Source organism: Mytilus trossulus, chromosome 8 (assembly GCF_036588685.1).
Source record: "Mytilus trossulus isolate FHL-02 chromosome 8, PNRI_Mtr1.1.1.hap1, whole genome shotgun sequence".
Taxonomy (NCBI): domain Eukaryota; kingdom Metazoa; phylum Mollusca; class Bivalvia; order Mytilida; family Mytilidae; genus Mytilus; species Mytilus trossulus.
The window spans coordinates 10,426,815-10,444,823 of NC_086380.1; the positions used below are offsets into that span (position 1 = coordinate 10,426,815).

The window sequence follows — 18,009 nt, forward strand, 5'->3', positions numbered from 1 at the left end:
TTTTTAGATAAATATCATTTTACTTTTTTCAGTTATTTAGCAGTGATTTACCTCCCTTGCCACCAGATGACAGTGATTTAGACAGCAACCTCTCTGTCAAAGATACTGATGGTAAATATTACACTGCAGTCGCTATAGACAGTAATGTTAATACAATAAACAAGTATTATGCTCCAGATTTTGACCCTTCATTTAAACCAAATGAGATGTCTAAAACAGTACCATCTCAGGTGGTGGATATTCAATTTGATCTCATTAATGCATCTACATCCATGATGTATGAAGCAGAAAAGATACCAAGTACTGAACCTACACTTCTGGACTACAATTCATCTTCGCCAGGTAGCCTAACTGAACCAAATTACTTACCAAAACCTCTAAGCTATAGCCATGCTTTCTCTGGGTATCAACCAACATGGCCACATTATAGGCCAACTTCACCATTAATGGAGCCTACAAGTCTTGCTGTCCCAGATTTTCAACCAACATGGCGAAGTTATAATCCAAATAACTTACCACAATCTTTAAGCTCTACCCATGCTATCCCAGAGTATCAACAGACATTTCCAAGTTACAGTCCAACATTGCCAACTTACCAGCCAACAAGTCCCGCCTATTTTATCTCTCAAAACTACAAAACAGTCAACAGATCTACTGAAAAATCATCTCATTTTCTTAAGAATCTGGATGGGAGTATGTCTCACTATGATCCTAAAACTATAGATATGAAAGAAACAGAGGTAAAATGTAGTATTAGAGGAAGGGGAGGAGGAAGTAGTGTTAGAGGAAGAGGCAAAGGAAGGGAAGGATGGAGAAGTGTGAGAGGAAGGACAGAAGAAGGTAGAGATGGAAGAGGAGTAGAAAGCTGGAGAGGCCAGGAATACACTGGTCAAGGGCCAATAGGTCGTAGTGAGATTGGCTGGAATCAGAAAGATGATATAAGAGAAATAGAAAGAAAAGAAGAGCAAAGAAGTCATAGAGGATTTGATGAACATTTAGATAAGAGAGAGTCTGATAAATCTAAATCTAGGAGTATATCACCTACAAATAGAAGGCGTAAAGGATCAGGAAAACGATCGTCTCCTGACAGAAGACAAAGTAGATCTAGAAGAAAATCACCTTCCTTCAGAAGGGCTAGCAGGTCTAGTAGTAGATCAAGCTCTTGCAGGAGACAAAGTAGATCTAGAAGTAGATCTTACAGAAGACCCAGTAGATCTAGAAGTAGATCTTACAGAAGACCAAGTAGATCTAGAAGTAGATCATCTCTCTTTAAAAGACATAGGAGATCTACAAGTAGATCGCCACCTTACAAAAGAAATAGTAGATCTAGGAGTAGATCAAGAAGTAACAGAAGAAATAACAGATCAAGAAGTAGATCACATCCCAACAGAAGAAGAAGCAGATCTAGAAAATCTTTGAGTTCAAGGAGAAGTTCTTCTAGATCAATATGTAGGGATAGGGATAGAGATAAAGGAGAGGGTGGCAACATCAGTACCAGTAGCCATGATAGGAAGCTTGCTAGATCTAGAAGTAGACAATCAAGTCATGTGATGTCCAGAAGGAGAAGATTTTCAGGGTCAAAAAGTAGGAGAAGGTCATCAAGCACAACCTCTTCAAGGTCAAGAAGGAGAAGTCCAAGATTAATTAGCAGAAGTTTATCAAGGTCAGGTCAAAGGTCACCAAAAAAGAAGTCTAGAAGGTCAGGAAACTTTAGTAAAGTGAAACAAGTGACTAACAGAAGTATCTCAAGGTCAATATCCAGAACAAGACGATCCAGACAATCAAGATGGTCCAAACTTTCACCTTCAAGATCCAATGAAATATCGAGTTCAAGATTGGAGATGTTGGCAAAATCTGATTATGATGGCTTTATGAAAGCAAAGAGAGATTTTATTTTTTATGAAAATGCAAGTCCATCACCTTGTAGAGACAACATATCAAAAAGTAGAACAGATGATGAGAGAAAACAGCAGGGATATGTATCTTCTGATCAAGACATAGCTGAAGGTAACTAAATGCTTACTACAGGGAAATTATTTTCCTTTTTTCATTTGGTTACTATTGCAGGGTGTAGCATCAAGTTAAATGATTTGATTGAAAAATTAGTTTCACTCTTCTTCAGACAATGTTGACCATGGTCCATGGACTGTTTGAACTATCTCTTTCTTTTGAATCTAAATTTTCTTTGGGTTTTCAGGCTTCTAAATAGATCAAGGTATAATCCCAGAAAACATTTCAAACATAACCATATATTAGAACTTTTGAATTTAAATTTCAAATAGAATTATTTATTTGAACTTCCTCAGTCAAGACTCAAAGGAGGTTTCCTTCAGCTTGCCCCTTAACAAATATATACACTAATAATGGACATCATGTATGATTATGTCCTGGCAAGAAGTGAAAAAACTAAATATCTTCTTTGTCCATCAACCTCAAAAGAAGTAGAAAGCATAGGGTCCTATTTTAAACAGGCATTAGAACTGAGGACAGGGAACTCTTGATTTATTTATAAAATATATTTATATATCATATAGATACTAGATTGTTTTGCTTTTTTGCTTTTTTTGTTTTCATGATTTTGTTTGTTAAATGTATTTTGTGTATGTTTATATTATTTGTCACAAACTTGTTGTTCAGAGTTTATATGACAATAAATATTTGAATTGAATTTGAACGATAGTAAAAGTATGTTACCTCTCTCTGACTAGTTTAAGAAACAATTTTAAGTTATACAGCAGCTAGTACACTCCTTCAATCTTTATCTACAAAATATGGTAACCAAGTGATATTTTCTGCTATTTTTATTTCATATCAAAATAATGTTCTTCAGAATCTGAGGTTCATTTAGGGATGGAAAATAAGTTTTATATTTCTGTTTTATTTTCATAAATATATTTGTATTAATAAATTTGTACGTGTAGTATAAAACAATATTGTAAGGTTGATTTCAGAAAAATATCAACTTTTAGTATTCGACACAAAACTGTAAAAGGGATTGGTGAACCTTGCCCTTCCACAGTTTCTTAGCTTCAAACAAAAAAGTTGATAAATAAATATTGTATATTTGAAATACTGGTGTTCATATTTTATGTACGATACAAACAGTACAGATTTACAGTACAAACATTATGTAAACAGTACATTGTACAACACTTTTAATTTATGAACTCCACCATACTACAGACTCACCAGGCATTGGTTCACTTTCGTTTGTATCATTTATAATTGTATAGGATTTTCATGACAAATAAGCTCATTTTTTAATGTCCCTCTGGTATATGTCTTTCACCTCTTTGATAAATTACCATAAGTTACTTTTTTTTTTAAATTATTAAGTTTATAAATATGGTAGTTAAATATTTGCTCTTTGGGGTCTGATAGTATAAAGAGGTAAACTCTAATCTAGAAGCCATTAGAGCACTTATTATAGTTTATCAAATTCATAGATAAACAAATATTACAATTAACTTTATTTTTCAGACATACCAAGGCACCCTTTAGAAAGAAATAAGGTCAGTTTATTTGTATGTCGCCTATCAACTTCTAGCATACCTGATGAGTTTTTTACTGGATATGAAAATATTCCTTTTTACTAGGACTTGTATTTCCCTGAAAAAAATAATTTTAAAGACTGTTACAAAGAAAAGTAATTGTGCCTGACTTTGTTGTACATTTTTATTTTATTTAAGCAAACAATTATATAATACATTTGTACTAAAACACCTGAAATAAAGATACCCTGGTCTTTATATACTACATGTAATACACAGGGATCATCACTGAAATAGCTGTCAAGGGTGGATCCAGCCATTTAAAAAAGGGGGGTTCCTAACCCAGGACAAAGGGGGGTTCCAACTACATGTTCCCATTCAAATGCATTGATTATCCAATTAAAAGAGGGTGGTTCCAACCCCCAGAACCCCCCTCTGGATCTGCGCCTGGCTGTATCAGTGAAGAAATCTGTTACTGTGAATTCATAACAATTCGTCGGATACAAATTTTCGTGGGTACCAGTCAATCACAAATTCAAAGGTTCAACAAATTGTAAATTTCGATACCAGGCTTTGTAAGTATAGAGATTACCAAACCATGTTATCAAATATCCACAAAAATGCAAGTTTTCCTCAATACACGAAAAATTAAATGACTCCATAGTAACAGCTTGTGCAATACCATGTTTTTGAATAATTGAAAAGAAATATCCAAAAGAAGATCTGTTGGATTAAGATCAACTGCTCTACTGACCAATTGATGTTGGTCAGTTTTATTTACTAATTCTTATTAAGAGCCTAGTATATTTTGCTCCAGACATTGCATAAACAACAAAATTGTGTTGTTTTCATATTTTCATTGATAAATGAACTGGTTTACATAATGCAGAAACTTTACTTTAGAGCAGAAAGGTCACTTATTGAGATGTCATTATATAGTTTTTTTACATAATAAAAATAAACAAAAGTATTACCCAAGATGACACTTATTTCTTAAGTTTTAATATCCTTGAGTAACAGTAAAAGCTCTAAATGCTTTTTAACCGGATTTTTGTGACAAAAATGTCGGTTATTGATTTGGGGATGCTTGGTGGGCAGGCGGGCGGTCGGGCGGACGGGCAGCAATCAAATTTTGTCTGTGCATTAACTCATGAACCGTTCAACCAAAGCTTTTAAAATTTTTATATGTTGTTACTGACAACTAAATGAAGGTCAAGTTCAATAATGGCGATTTTGACTTTTACTTTTCAGGAGTTATGGTTCTTGAAAGATTGAAAAATGGCGTTTTCAGTCGTGTCCATGCATTCACGCATGAACTGTTCTACCAAAGCTTCCCAAATTTTTATATGTTGTTACTGGTGACAAAATGGAGGTCAAGTTCAATAATGACGATTTTGACTTTTACCGTTCAGGAGTTATGGTTCTTGAAAGATTGAAAAATGGTGTTTCCAGTTGTGTCTCTGTGCATTTTCTCATGAACCATTCAACCAAAGCTTTTCAAATTTTAATATGCTGTTACTGATGACAAAATAGAGGTCAAGTTCAATAATGACTATTTTGACTTTTACCGTTCAGGAGTTATGGTTCTTGAAAAATCCTAAAATGGTGCATTCACGTTGTTGCATTTACTCACGAACCATTCAATCTAAGCTTCTCAAATTTTAATATGTTGATACTGATGACAAAATAGAGGTCAAATTTGATATTGAAGATTTTCACTTTCACCAATCATCAGTAATGGTTCTTGTGATATTGCCAGGACACAAAAAATGCTAATAAATCTGGTTTGCTGTCGTTGTGACAGCCTCTTGTATATATTATATAATCTGTCGATCATGCTGGTCTCTAAGACATTTAATAGAATGTTTGGATGTATTGTCTTAAATTCAACATTAAACTTTCATTTCAACATGATTTTCTGAATTTAGATGTGGAAGCATGACAAAGGAGGAGAAATGCACAGTGGTCCTTCACCCATAGAGAAACATATCATTATAAAAGTAAGTAACAAAAAGTCATGACAAAACCAACTTATTAGTAACTTGTTAGCATGTACATATGTGATAGCTAGCACAAAAAGGGATGCTTAAACCATGACCATTACCAAACATGTAAGTAACCAAGGGAGAGTTCAACTGACCATTGAAATATTATATTTGTGCTAAAATACTTTTCATTACCTCAAGGAAATGATATTTTAGAGCCTTATATTTGCTGACATCTGATCTTAGTACATGTACAAATAAACTATGTTTTGATAATTCTATTTTTCACAGAAAATCTCAATTTGTTTCAGCTTCAATCTTTAGGAATTGACAGTAATACTATAAAATTCCACACAGTTACTATGGAGTCTGATAAACATATATGTGTCAGAGAAAACAACCAGCTGATCATATTTAACATAGATAATCCCGAAGATCCATACAGAAACCCAGTAAAGGCAGACTCGTGTATCGTCAATCCTAGAAATCAACATATTGTAGCAATCAGATGTGAGTTAAATTACCCCACCTACAACAGTAGAGGGGCATTAGGTTTTCTGGTCTGTGTGTCTGTTAGTCAGTCTATTCATCCATCCATTCGTCTGTCCAGCTTCAGGTTAAGTATTTGGTCAAGGTAGTTTTTAATGAAGTTGAATCAACTTTAAAACTTAGAACACATGTTTCCTATAGATATAATCTTCTAATTTTAATGCCAAATTTGACCCCAATTTCATGGTCTACTGAAAATTAAAAATGATAGTGTGAGTGGGGCATCTATGTACTATGGACACATTCTTGTTAGATATATTGATACTGTATAAGAGAGGCAAATAATACCAAAGGGATTTTAAAATTCCTTGTTGAAAAAAAACGGACAATTTAATGCCATAGCAAAAAATGAAAAAAAAAAAACAAGGCCTAAAATGAAAAAAAAAAAACAAGACAAACGACCTGTACACAAAACACAACACAGTCTACTAGTTTTGCTTTTACCTTTAAAGACTGAAAAAATACCAAGATGAATGTCAAGTAGGAGATAACTGTATTGTATTTTAAGCTCCGACGGCATCAATTGGGTATTTGATGGTCGCAAATTTAGTTTACTGGCGACGGGTTAGCCAATCAAAATGAACGTTACAAACGTTGTTGCATTAGAATTCCATAGTATTTCTCGTTAAGATCTTTAAACTTAAGCTTTAAGGTGTCCACACTGTTTTATTCCTTCCCATATCATTCCCATATCAGTAGTATTATCCCTTGTCCTCTACTGCTATTCATTACTATCCTAGGATATTTTTTAGTATGAGCTGACATAGACTGTCATTTATAGAGCCAATTTGTATGTTGTATCTATAATTATTATAGTTGATTAAGCTTTTGTTGAGTTTTATGCCAAAAATCCAGAATAATATACCAATGAATTTTACATACAGGTGGCAAAACTATACAGCTATATGATATACATAACAGGTTGAAGATAAAGGGATATCAGATGGAGGAAGATGTCAAGTTTTGGACCTGGATTTCTGATGATGCAGTTGCCATGGTTACAGATAAATCAGTTTATTTGTATAATCATTTAGGTAGACTGCTATGAAATTTTGCTAAATATTACATTAATTATGCCCGACTTTAAAAAAGTGGGGTATGCTGTTTTGCCCCTGTCTGTCTATTCCATTAATGGCAAGGTTTCAGTCTATTCATCTGTCCATCTCCCAATGAATATTTTTCACACTCATCTTGCTCAGGAGCCACATTACAAGGATTTCTGAAATTGGGTTTCAGTATTTCAATAAGTAAACTCTATCATGTGTTTTCAGATTCATCATTCAACAACTTCCTGTTTATATATTACCAAATGTTTGGGCGGGGGTATCATCAGTGAGCAGTAGCTTGCAGTTTCATTTGTTTAACAAGCACAGAGAGACATTAATCAATATGTAATTGAGAGGGAGAGGATGGGATCTCATCCTGAAAACTTGAGAGAAAAAAAGACAGATCTGGAAATTTGCATGTGAATACGTAGTGTGGGTGTTCCTGCATCATGATCTAATTATTGCAAATCAAATGTAACTTTTCCACAGAACCATCTCCTATTGATATATATATTTAACTTGTGTAGGCTCAATTGTCCCATTGAATAAATACAACAGCTATTGAGGGGGGAGGGGGGGGGGGGTAGGAGGGGTCCTGATCATGAAAAACTGCATGTAATGTTGTATGTATTCTATATCAATAATATATATTATCAATCTGTTCAATAAACAATGATTTAAACATTAAAAATTTTCAACATATTTCATATTAATTTGAATCAGATAATTTAGTTCCTCACAACAGACATTACATATATAGAAAATTATGCACCCCTGTAAGTTTTTAGTTAAAGATTGCATTTCATGCAATCAAAACCTTACGGGACTGACATGATATCTAAATCTTCTAAGACTTATCACTACCTGTTTTGATACACAAAATATAGTGCATTGATCATAACATTCTATAATCCTATCCATGAACATTTAAAGAAATTTATTGATGTAATATATATGCTCAGATATTCAAAGCACAAAATGATGTTATACTTGTCAAAAAAATTACATAACTTTTGTAAGGTGCATGAATCTAATACCTGTTCTAAAAATTTAAATGATCTCATTGCAAAAGTTATCTTTAAAACTCATTGGAGTGATCTTCCTTTGTCTAGAATTTCTGTTAAATCAACTACAACCAATGCAATATATTTACTTCCCATTGTCATTAACAATCTTTCACCGTTTTTACAGATGGCAGAGAACCACAGAAACTTTATGACCATAATAGAACGTTGCACAACTGTCAGGTGGTTGGATATAAGATGGACCCTCATGGACACTGGTCAGCCTTAACATGGATATTGAAACAGGTCATTAAATTGAAAAAGATATACAAAAAATGGAGGGTTGATGTAAATAAATCTTTTATTTAGGCTGCAGGGGAATTCCTGCTATTGATAGTTACATATTCAAATTAGTCAATTACTGGTACCAAAATCATTAATGTAATTAAATACTTTGCTCTTCATGGGCCCTTCAATAAAAATATCTTATCTTATCTTATTCATGGAGGAAAATGAACAAACATTTGATGTATCATTTGCCTACTGTTAATTCAGAAATTATTGGGTCCATTTATTATTGAGATATTTAAAGAATGAAAAAAAATGTGAGACTAATTATAGCTATTTCTATAGAAGCTGAATACAGATATTACAATTATTTTGCAATCATACTAAATCTTTATTTCATTTGGTAGATCTCATGAAATCAAAATGTTGTAAGGCAGTCATGACATATTTCTGCAAAAAACGATTTCTTTAAATTTTTCATGGATTAAGGAAAACATACATGATTAATTTCTTGATTTTGCCAACGTCTTCATAAAAGCATGTAGAAAATTTGTTATTTGTTAAGTATTTAATTTGTGGTTCACCTGTACCCATAAAACCCATATATAGATTGGTATCCAACGTATACTAATGAATCCACAGTATGATTCATGTAGATGTTATTGTACATACTGTTAGATCACCCTTATAATTACAGGAGGATAGAGTGATTGGTTTCACACAACTGTACTCCTTACAGAGCTGCATCAAGAGACTATTTGACAGTCACACAGCGACCTTTACTAGCCTGACAGTGGATAATAATCCAGCTCCCTCTGTGCTTTTGTTATATGCTGTGCAGGAGGACTATGGCGGCAAGGTAGATAAATGAATATTTTGAATATATGATGCATATTTTTTCATGCCCCAGTCGTGGCCGAGGGGGCATTAAGTTTTACCCTTGTCTGTCTGTACGTTCAGAAATTATTTCTGTTCCTATGTTTGCCTCAACCAAATGTAATGAAACTTAAACACAACAATACTTATTACATTTTTTTTACCACTAAAAATAGATCAAGTTTGAATTTTGCTGGTGTCACTTTTACCTCTCTAGAGTTATGCCCCTTTACAAATGGAAAAAAATGTGTCCGCTCTGTCACATGTTGTGAAACTTATACCCAATGCTCATTACATCAAAACTCAGATAAGGTAAATATTTGGGTACTTTTACTGTTCATGAGTGATATTGCTTTAAAATGTTTTATATATGCAAGTGGGGGGGGGGGGGCATAATCTGTGTCCCATGGACACTGTCTTCATCTATTTTCAATTAGTAAACCTTAAAATCAGTATAGGATATTATGATACATGCAGTCATGCTATCCAAAGGACAGTCCCTTACTTGATAATGTTATGTAAATGGTATATTAAAACTGAGTCAAATGGTCATTGCTTTTACGGAATGCTAAGTACAACTTTGTAAATTGATATTTTTATATTGATTTAATTTGATTTTTCTGTTCCAAATTTATTTCCAGCTTCACATACAAGAAGTAGGTCAACCCTGTCATGGTAACCAGCCTTTTACAACCAGAATTGTTGATGTCGATTTCACAGACAAAGATGATTTTCCTATTGCAATAGAGGTAAACTACCTGATATATTTGATGAAACGTGTCCCATTTTCCATTGAAAGAGAAACTTAATGTATGCAGATTATTCCTTTTTAGATCATCTGGTCAAAAGTTAAATGATGAGTTTTTGCCATCAATTGAAATTTGTTAACAGTAGAATTAGAAGAAATTGTTTTTAAATGTCAACATCTCTTTACATGCAATCTATTTTGGGACTCAAATTATCATATATCTTTGAGCCTCTTGTTTTAATTTATATTGTAAAAGTTATTGATATTTTCTTATTTTTACAGATATTGACATAATTATAATGGTTATTGTAGGTTAACATAAAACATAGGGTAGCTTTCCTGATAACACAAATGGGTTATGTACATCTGTACATGATAGAAACAGGGAGACTTATCTATACAATGAGTATAAGTGATTCTACAGTGTTTGTTACAGCCCGTCATGAGAAAGGATTTCTGGCTGTCAATCAGGTTGGATGGGTGAGTCATATAAGTCATATTAATTATAATACTACTGTAAATTCAGAAATTATTGCAAGGTTTTTATTATTGCGAAAAATGTGACAGAGTTCCAAACGCAATAAATCAAACTCTCATTTTGAAATATTTTACATGAATTTAATAGGATTAATTAAAATTAAAATCATATTTAAGTCTAAAATGACAAAATCAAAATAATAAATGCACGCAATAATTTCTGAATCTACAGTAACTGAAGGTCATTCAATAACATTAACTTCTAAAGTACTTTTGTATGACCGTGCCACTAAAGGAATGTTACCCTTGACTATTTGCCTATCTTCGGTTCCTTCCAATTTTCATTTCTGCACCCCTACTTCAGTTTTACTCATTCAAATTTAATAAACTCATACACAGTGCTAACAACCTAAACTCACTGACAGAGCTCAAGTATTGGTAGAGAGTGACTTACATTTCTAGAGTAATGCTCCTTTATAACTTCAAAGGTGACAAATGTTTTTGTTCCCACACACTTCAATGGTGCCCTTGCCTACAAATATCTTGACATCATATTCTTCTTACTACGAATTTAACCCAATTACAATGGGGGAGGCCTGTCACCATATATCAAAATATGAAATAAAGTAGAAAAAGGTGACATGTTTCTAGAAAAATGGTCTAAAATAAAATTGAAATTAAAAATATAATAGTAGCAATACATACACATTCCATTTTCTCAAACAATTAAAATTTATAAGTACATCTTTACAGGATTGTTAATTTGGGTTTATGACTCTAATACCTTTTGTACATTACTAGAAAATCCTGGGGAATGATTTTTGTCCACATCTATGTTGTTGGCAAATTTTTGTACTCAAATTAGAGGCAAACTGAGAACAAATATATCTAAAGTGCAATTGTATTTCCCCATATGATAGTTTGTAAGACATTTTTAGCTCACCTGGCCTATAGTGTCTGGTTGAAAAAGATCTTCACCCTTAAAGTAATTTTTTGATTTTCTGAGGTTTTTTTTATGTTTGTCACTTTAAGGTAATGTCAGTTGACATCAAAGAGGACAAGCTAAAATCATACCTACCAGAAAAGGTAACCAGTTCTATGGGACCAGCTAAAGAACAGTTCCTGAGGCAGTATCAGGTAATGATGTGGCAACTTACAGTTAAATTAAATAAGAATCATATTTACCACCAAAGTCTATTATTGATGAGAGACATGCTATAAACATCACATAAACCAGATAGAGGTCAATTCTGCTGTCATTATGACAATGTTTAACTTAACTTTCATTGTTATTCTACCTGCTTTATGGTCTAATGGTAGCAGGCTTCCTCAAATGGGGGAGTTCTGTGATAGGTATTTACTGCTTCTCCACTACACATACAGTGTTATTGAGTGAGAGCAAAGTCAGTTGGAGTGAAACATATCCTGCAGACTGTAAAAGCATGTATATATCTTGTTTAGAGTGTGGGCCAATAACACAGCAGGGTTTAAATTTATATCTCATTATCATGTTCCTGTCCTAAATATGCATTTAATTTTACACTGGATGTCAACCAGCCATCCATTCATCCTATGTTGCACACAGATCCCTACTTTTCCTTTCACAAATTTGATATATATAGTTTAAAAAGCCATAATCTCAAATCTTATAAAACCCTTGTTTCAATTTAAAAGTTTTTGAAAGAAGAAAGGTACTAATGTTAAATGTTTGAAAAATTTAATGAGAATCAATTTCTGTCCAAATTTTCAATGGCTTTATATCTTATAAACAAGGATGACAGATCTGTAACTTTTGTGTTATACATGTAAGTTCTATTATTTATATTAATTATTTTACTATCACTATATTAGAGTCTCTAAAAAAGCATGTTATAATAGATATGAAAGAGAGTAGCAAAACCTCCTTACTTGAGTTAATATGTCTATATGTCTGCTATCTATATTTATCAACACCCTGAGTTGAGACTTATTTACTATGTGAAACTAGTCTCAGAAGGACCCAGGACAAATCACCCCACACCAAATCGCCTAACTACCAAATCGCCCCACTGACAAATAGCCCCACACCAAATCGCCTCACTTTTTTACCAACTCGCCTGACTTGTGAAAAAGGTTAAATCCTGTTATCTTCTCCTGCCAACTCGCCCCACGAAATGTCTGCCAACAGTGGCATTGACCATATGTTGTAAATAGTTATCAAAGGTACCGGGATTATAATTTAATATGACAGAAGCATGTTTTGTCTACATTATTAGACTCATCAGTGACACTCAGATCAAAATAGTTATAAAGCCAAACAAGTGAAAAATTGAAGAGCATTGAGGACCCAAAATTCCAAAAAGTTGTGCCAAATATGGCTAAGGTAATCTATTCCTGGGATAAGAAAATCCTTAGTTTTTCGAAAAATTTAAACAATTTACAGTTTTGTCAACAAAAATTTATTAAAATTACCATATAATTGATATAGCTCCCAACATTTGTATTATCGAAATTTCAAAAAAGCAGACTTATCCCTGTGATAAGTTTATTATTTATTGAGTTTTATTTTAATCCTGAAACTAAAGATAATGTATCAAATACATAATTGATCAGATGATTACGGCTCTTTTTCGTTATAGGAAACTGAAAGAGAAATGACAGAAAACAAAGAAAACGAAGGTATTGATAATATAACAATTAATATGGAGGCACATGGATTTTAAGCAATATATATCTTAAAGAAACATGTTATGATGGATTTAGACTTGTGTATCCATAATGCAAAAGGAGATCTTGACATTTAAGTGCTATCAATTGAATTTTATATACTGTGGATTCATTTATTTTCTTTGGTATCATGCACTTTTCTTGGATTGCTGAAAATCTGCATATTCATGGGTATTTGATTTCGTGATTTTGCCAATGTCTGTTTATAAAGTTTATTGAAAATATGTTATTCGTTGAACATTCAATTCTTAGTTCACCTTTACTTACGAAAAATTGGTATCCAACGAATAATAAAGAACCCACAGTATAGGAACAGAACAGAGCATATTAATTGGTACTATAAGTTCAGAAATTAGTGTGAGGTTTTCATCAATGCTTATAAGGCAAATACTCTAATATTGCAATAAGCAGTCTCATTCTTATATCTAATAGATATATTTGTTTGCAGCTTAATTCATAAAATTACAATGATTTTACTTTTAATTTTTTTCATTCAATAAAAATTGTGATAATAAATGAATGCAATAATTTCTTAATTTATAGTAATCAGTAAAAAAAAAAAAATGTTTATTATTTCAAATGTTGCAATGAATAAACTCAAATTAAGATTCCTTTTAAATTAAAAACAAATAATTTTGCATCTTTAATTTCATACAATAATTGGTTTTGTCACCACATTGTCAAAGACATTTCAAATTCAAAACAAATTGAGAATGCGTCAAAAAAAGTTTTAGCTCCTTCCATTTTCTACTTTATTTCCATTAAAAAGCCTACAGTCAATGTGATTAAAAGAATAATTGATCCAAAAAGTAAGGTGCTCCGAAGCAGTGACCAATCATAAGAAAATGAGGGAGCGTGGAGATTTAAATTTAGTTAGATTGATTCAGAAATTATTACAATGTTTTTAGTATTATCAAATTTTCACAGGATAGGTTTTCTCAAAAATTATATACCTCTTAAATTTTGATAGTGGGGAATTAACAATTTTTCAATAATCCTAAAATTTTTCCCATTAATGCTCATAAAAGAACATTTTTTATAGATAATTTTAATTTTTGATAATATTTAATCCATGTGTTAATATTTTTTACATTTTTTTTCCATTATTTACAGACCCATCAGACTTGGGAGGAATATGGCAAGGAATTGTTAGGGTGAAGAAGAGATTGTCATTGATGGATGCATTACCTCCCTTATATGAGGTTAGCTAAGTTAAATTACCTCCCCTGCATGAAGTTTTTTGATAAATAAAGATTTACAAGTACAAGATTTATACTTGGTGTTATCCCGTGTCTAGTGTATATTTTTCCATGAAATGCTTAGAACCTGTATGAAACTTATTTTAGAACAAATTGCAAGAACTTCAGGATACTTTGGGACTGTATTTGTGATGATTAATAATAAATCATTTCAACATTAAAGACTACAATTAGTATCAAAGCCAGTCACTCTTTCTTGACTACATTTTATTATATACCCATTCATTTTTGGAAAGGTCAGGAAATTGAGACGAAATTGATTTTACAGGGAGAATTTTACAACTTGACACCATATCTTCGGTTTTCTATATATACACATTGATATTGGAAATTTTTAGCAGCATGCATGTTTCTCATGGCTGATATTTATTATGGGTTTTTTTAATACACAGAAAAAATAAGATAATCTGTTAAAAGTGCTATTTAAGTTTAATAATAATGTGACATCGCTGACAATTTTACAACTTGATACCAGATCTATGTAACATATAAGATATAAGTAGATGTGGTATGGGTGCCAATGAGACAACACTCCATCCAAGTCACAATTTGTGAAATTAAACCATTATAGGTCAAAGTATGGTCTTCAACAGAAACATGTTTGGTTTCACATATAATAAACATAAATGTATTTAATTTTACAAGAACAATTTTACAACTTAGAGACCAGACCTATGTATTAACATGTTGAGTTTCACATCTTACATACATTGTATTAAATTTTACAGGGCCAATTTTACAACTTGACACCCGATCTATGTGACATGCTGGGTTTATCATACAATAGAATACATAACATTCTTAAGTTACAAGGACTTTATTCATTAGGTAAGAACTACATATTTCATAATTCTGAAAATAGACTACTGTGATTCATGATATAAAATTCATTTAATGATCTGATAAACAAGGAAAACTAAAACATTCAACTTTAATAATTCCTCTTCTTAAAACTAAGAGCAATAGCTTACACCTCACTACAAGTTAGATAACTCCTATCACTGGTTTGATCATGATTTGCTGCATGTCAAGTATGTCAACATCTGTTCATGATAAAAAGAAATTTATTATTTTTGTGTCTTACATGTATATTCCTACCTACCATCTACTTCAGGCTTCTTTTAAGTTTTATATTTGTAAAATTTTCTATTTAAAGACAGTCAACTGTCGGTAAAGGCAAACATTCAAGCAAGTTCAGCCTATCCTGTTGTTAGTGAGTCCTCGGCACATTTTTTTACAACCCCAAACATTTTTTTGAGTTCAGATAATGCTATGATATTTTCGTCAGCCCGTCGTCTGCGTCGTCATCCAAAGACAAATTTGGTTTCTAGACAATAACTTTAGTTAAAAGACAGATATGATTTCTGCCACACTTTTGTCATAATGGCCAATCAGCTCATGATGGTGACTCTAAAATTTCTTGAGTGATGACCTTAATCTGATTGATTCATAGCCCTGTCTTAGCAACTTTAGGAAAGCAGTATTACTCGTTTAACAAAATCAGCATACTTTGAGCTAGCTCTAGTGTAATGTATCAATTGAGACACATATACTCCATATACTGGTGCAGTTGGAAATCAATCTCTTTGAAATTTAAAAAAAAGTTTCAATACCACAAAAGGAAGGTTGTGATTGATATAGAGGGTGATGGTATCAACAGTTTAGAAATTGGGGACCAAAAAGGGGCAAAAACTATCATTTTTGTAGCTTCAGGACAATAACTTGTGTATGAGTGTATAGATCTCTCTGAATTTGTATCACAAGGTACCATATCGCAAAGGGAAGGCTGGGTTTCAATATTGGCCTATTGTCCTAACGAAGCAGGAATATGGGGGCAAATAAGGGCAAAAAACAAACATTTTTTCTAGTTTCAAGACAATAACTTGTTCTTAAGTGAATGAATCTCTCTAGAATTGTACTACAAGAATCCATACCACAAAGGGTAGGCTGGGATTGTGTGTTTTGGAGTAATCTTTCCTTGATTTGTTTTCTTGGGGTGGGTCATATTTATTTGCTTCAAAATTTATAAAATTTCAATTTTTTAAAAAGTTTCAAGAAATATCTTAAAGTGATTTTTAAAACCTTTTACCACATTTGTTTTTCTTAAAAAACCTTCATAATGCAAAAACTTGACCACAAGCCAATTTCAGACAGCATTAATTTTAAATATTATGTCCATACTTGCCCCCACTGTTCAGGGTTTGACCTCTGCGGCCGTATCAGACCGTATTCATCAAAGCATTTTATTATATAGAATTTAACCAAACAATATTAGCCCTTAAAGGAAAATACATTTAACCCTATTATAGGTGTTGACCCAGCTTTCCAATGAAGAAACTATGTTGTAGACTTGTCATTAATGAAGGTAAATAGTTTGGTTTTTCCCCTAAAAATTTGAATTAATTTGTTTATTTATTTGCAGGTATCAGTGTGCAGCTATTAGGAGAAAGAGTACTTGCATCAATCTTTATCTTTATATTCTTAATAGATGAATATGCAATTATACACAAGACAATGATCCCAGAAGTCATGATTACCCATGATGCATCTGATCATGCTGTCAATTTTAAAATCCTGTACAAAGGAAAATCTCAAAATGTGAAACTTGCAAAGAAAGAACTTGTTATTGTTTATAAGTGGTTAAAACAAATGAAAAAGGAACACTCAAATCTCATCAGAGATTTAGAACTTGGGAAGAGTGTGGAAGATTTCTTACGTAACTTGTATTTTGCATGTAAAATTTAAATGTCATGTCAATGAAGTAAAAATTAAAATGAACTGAAGACTTTAAAAGACATGTGCAGTTATGATTGATTGATTGATGTTTGTTTAACGCCACCTTATCACACAAAGGCTACACTGCTGCTGTGTGCAGTTGATGATGCATACAAATACAGTACTAGTAGTTCAAAAAGAATATATTGCTGCATCCTTAAGATAAGCAACTTAATAAAAAAAAAATCTGAATATTTGTATTAATTATTACCTTCTGTAGTATTGTAATAATAACCATAAAATTTTTGAGTAATTTTTATTTAATTCTGTGATATGTACAGTACATGATATGTGATTTTATATTATTTATACATTAATACATTTAAATTTGATCTTTTAATGAAATAAACAATTATGTGATATGTGATAAATTATACATTAATCTTTTAATAAAATATGCAAGTAATTGAACTCTTGTCAGTTTCTGGTTATGTCTTATGACATTGTTCTTGCTTAATCTATGAACTATGATCTTTAACCAAGCCAAACAACCAAGAGTGCCACCATGACTAAAAAAAGAACATATGGGTAAAATGTTGATCATTGCTAAAACCAAATCATTTACAGAAGGTGCAAAATTGTTAATCAGGTCAAGATATATCTGAAATCTTCAGACAAATCGTACAATCCTTTGTTGGATTGCTGCCCCTAAATCGGTTATTGTCAAGAAATTTTGCAATTTTTGGTTTTAACAATAACAATGTATTTTGAATATTATTATAGATAGAGATCAACTGTAAGCAGCAATAATGTTCAGCAAAGTAAGATTTACAAATAATTCAACATGACCAATAGGGTCAATTGA

The 18,009-nt window shown here is 32.2% G+C and overlaps 1 protein-coding gene across 1 annotated transcript in view; it reads left to right on the forward strand.

Moving 5' to 3' along the window:
* LOC134727324 (uncharacterized) overlaps positions 1-17,585 on the forward strand; it is a 77,694-nt gene extending 60,109 nt beyond the window's left edge. The window contains exons 36-49 of the mRNA XM_063591702.1: positions 33-2,007; positions 3,481-3,512; positions 5,420-5,491; positions 5,788-5,986; positions 6,910-7,059; positions 8,263-8,381; positions 9,061-9,222; positions 9,881-9,988; positions 10,300-10,467; positions 11,497-11,601; positions 13,083-13,122; positions 14,284-14,372; positions 15,158-15,257; positions 16,852-17,585. Coding sequence (XP_063447772.1) covers positions 33-2,007; positions 3,481-3,512; positions 5,420-5,491; positions 5,788-5,986; positions 6,910-7,059; positions 8,263-8,381; positions 9,061-9,222; positions 9,881-9,988; positions 10,300-10,467; positions 11,497-11,601; positions 13,083-13,122; positions 14,284-14,372; positions 15,158-15,257; positions 16,852-17,174 — 3,642 coding nt within the window. The 3' untranslated portion in view covers positions 17,175-17,585. The remainder of the gene's footprint in view (positions 1-32; positions 2,008-3,480; positions 3,513-5,419; positions 5,492-5,787; positions 5,987-6,909; positions 7,060-8,262; positions 8,382-9,060; positions 9,223-9,880; positions 9,989-10,299; positions 10,468-11,496; positions 11,602-13,082; positions 13,123-14,283; positions 14,373-15,157; positions 15,258-16,851) is intronic.
* Positions 17,586-18,009: the final 424 nt, after the last annotated feature.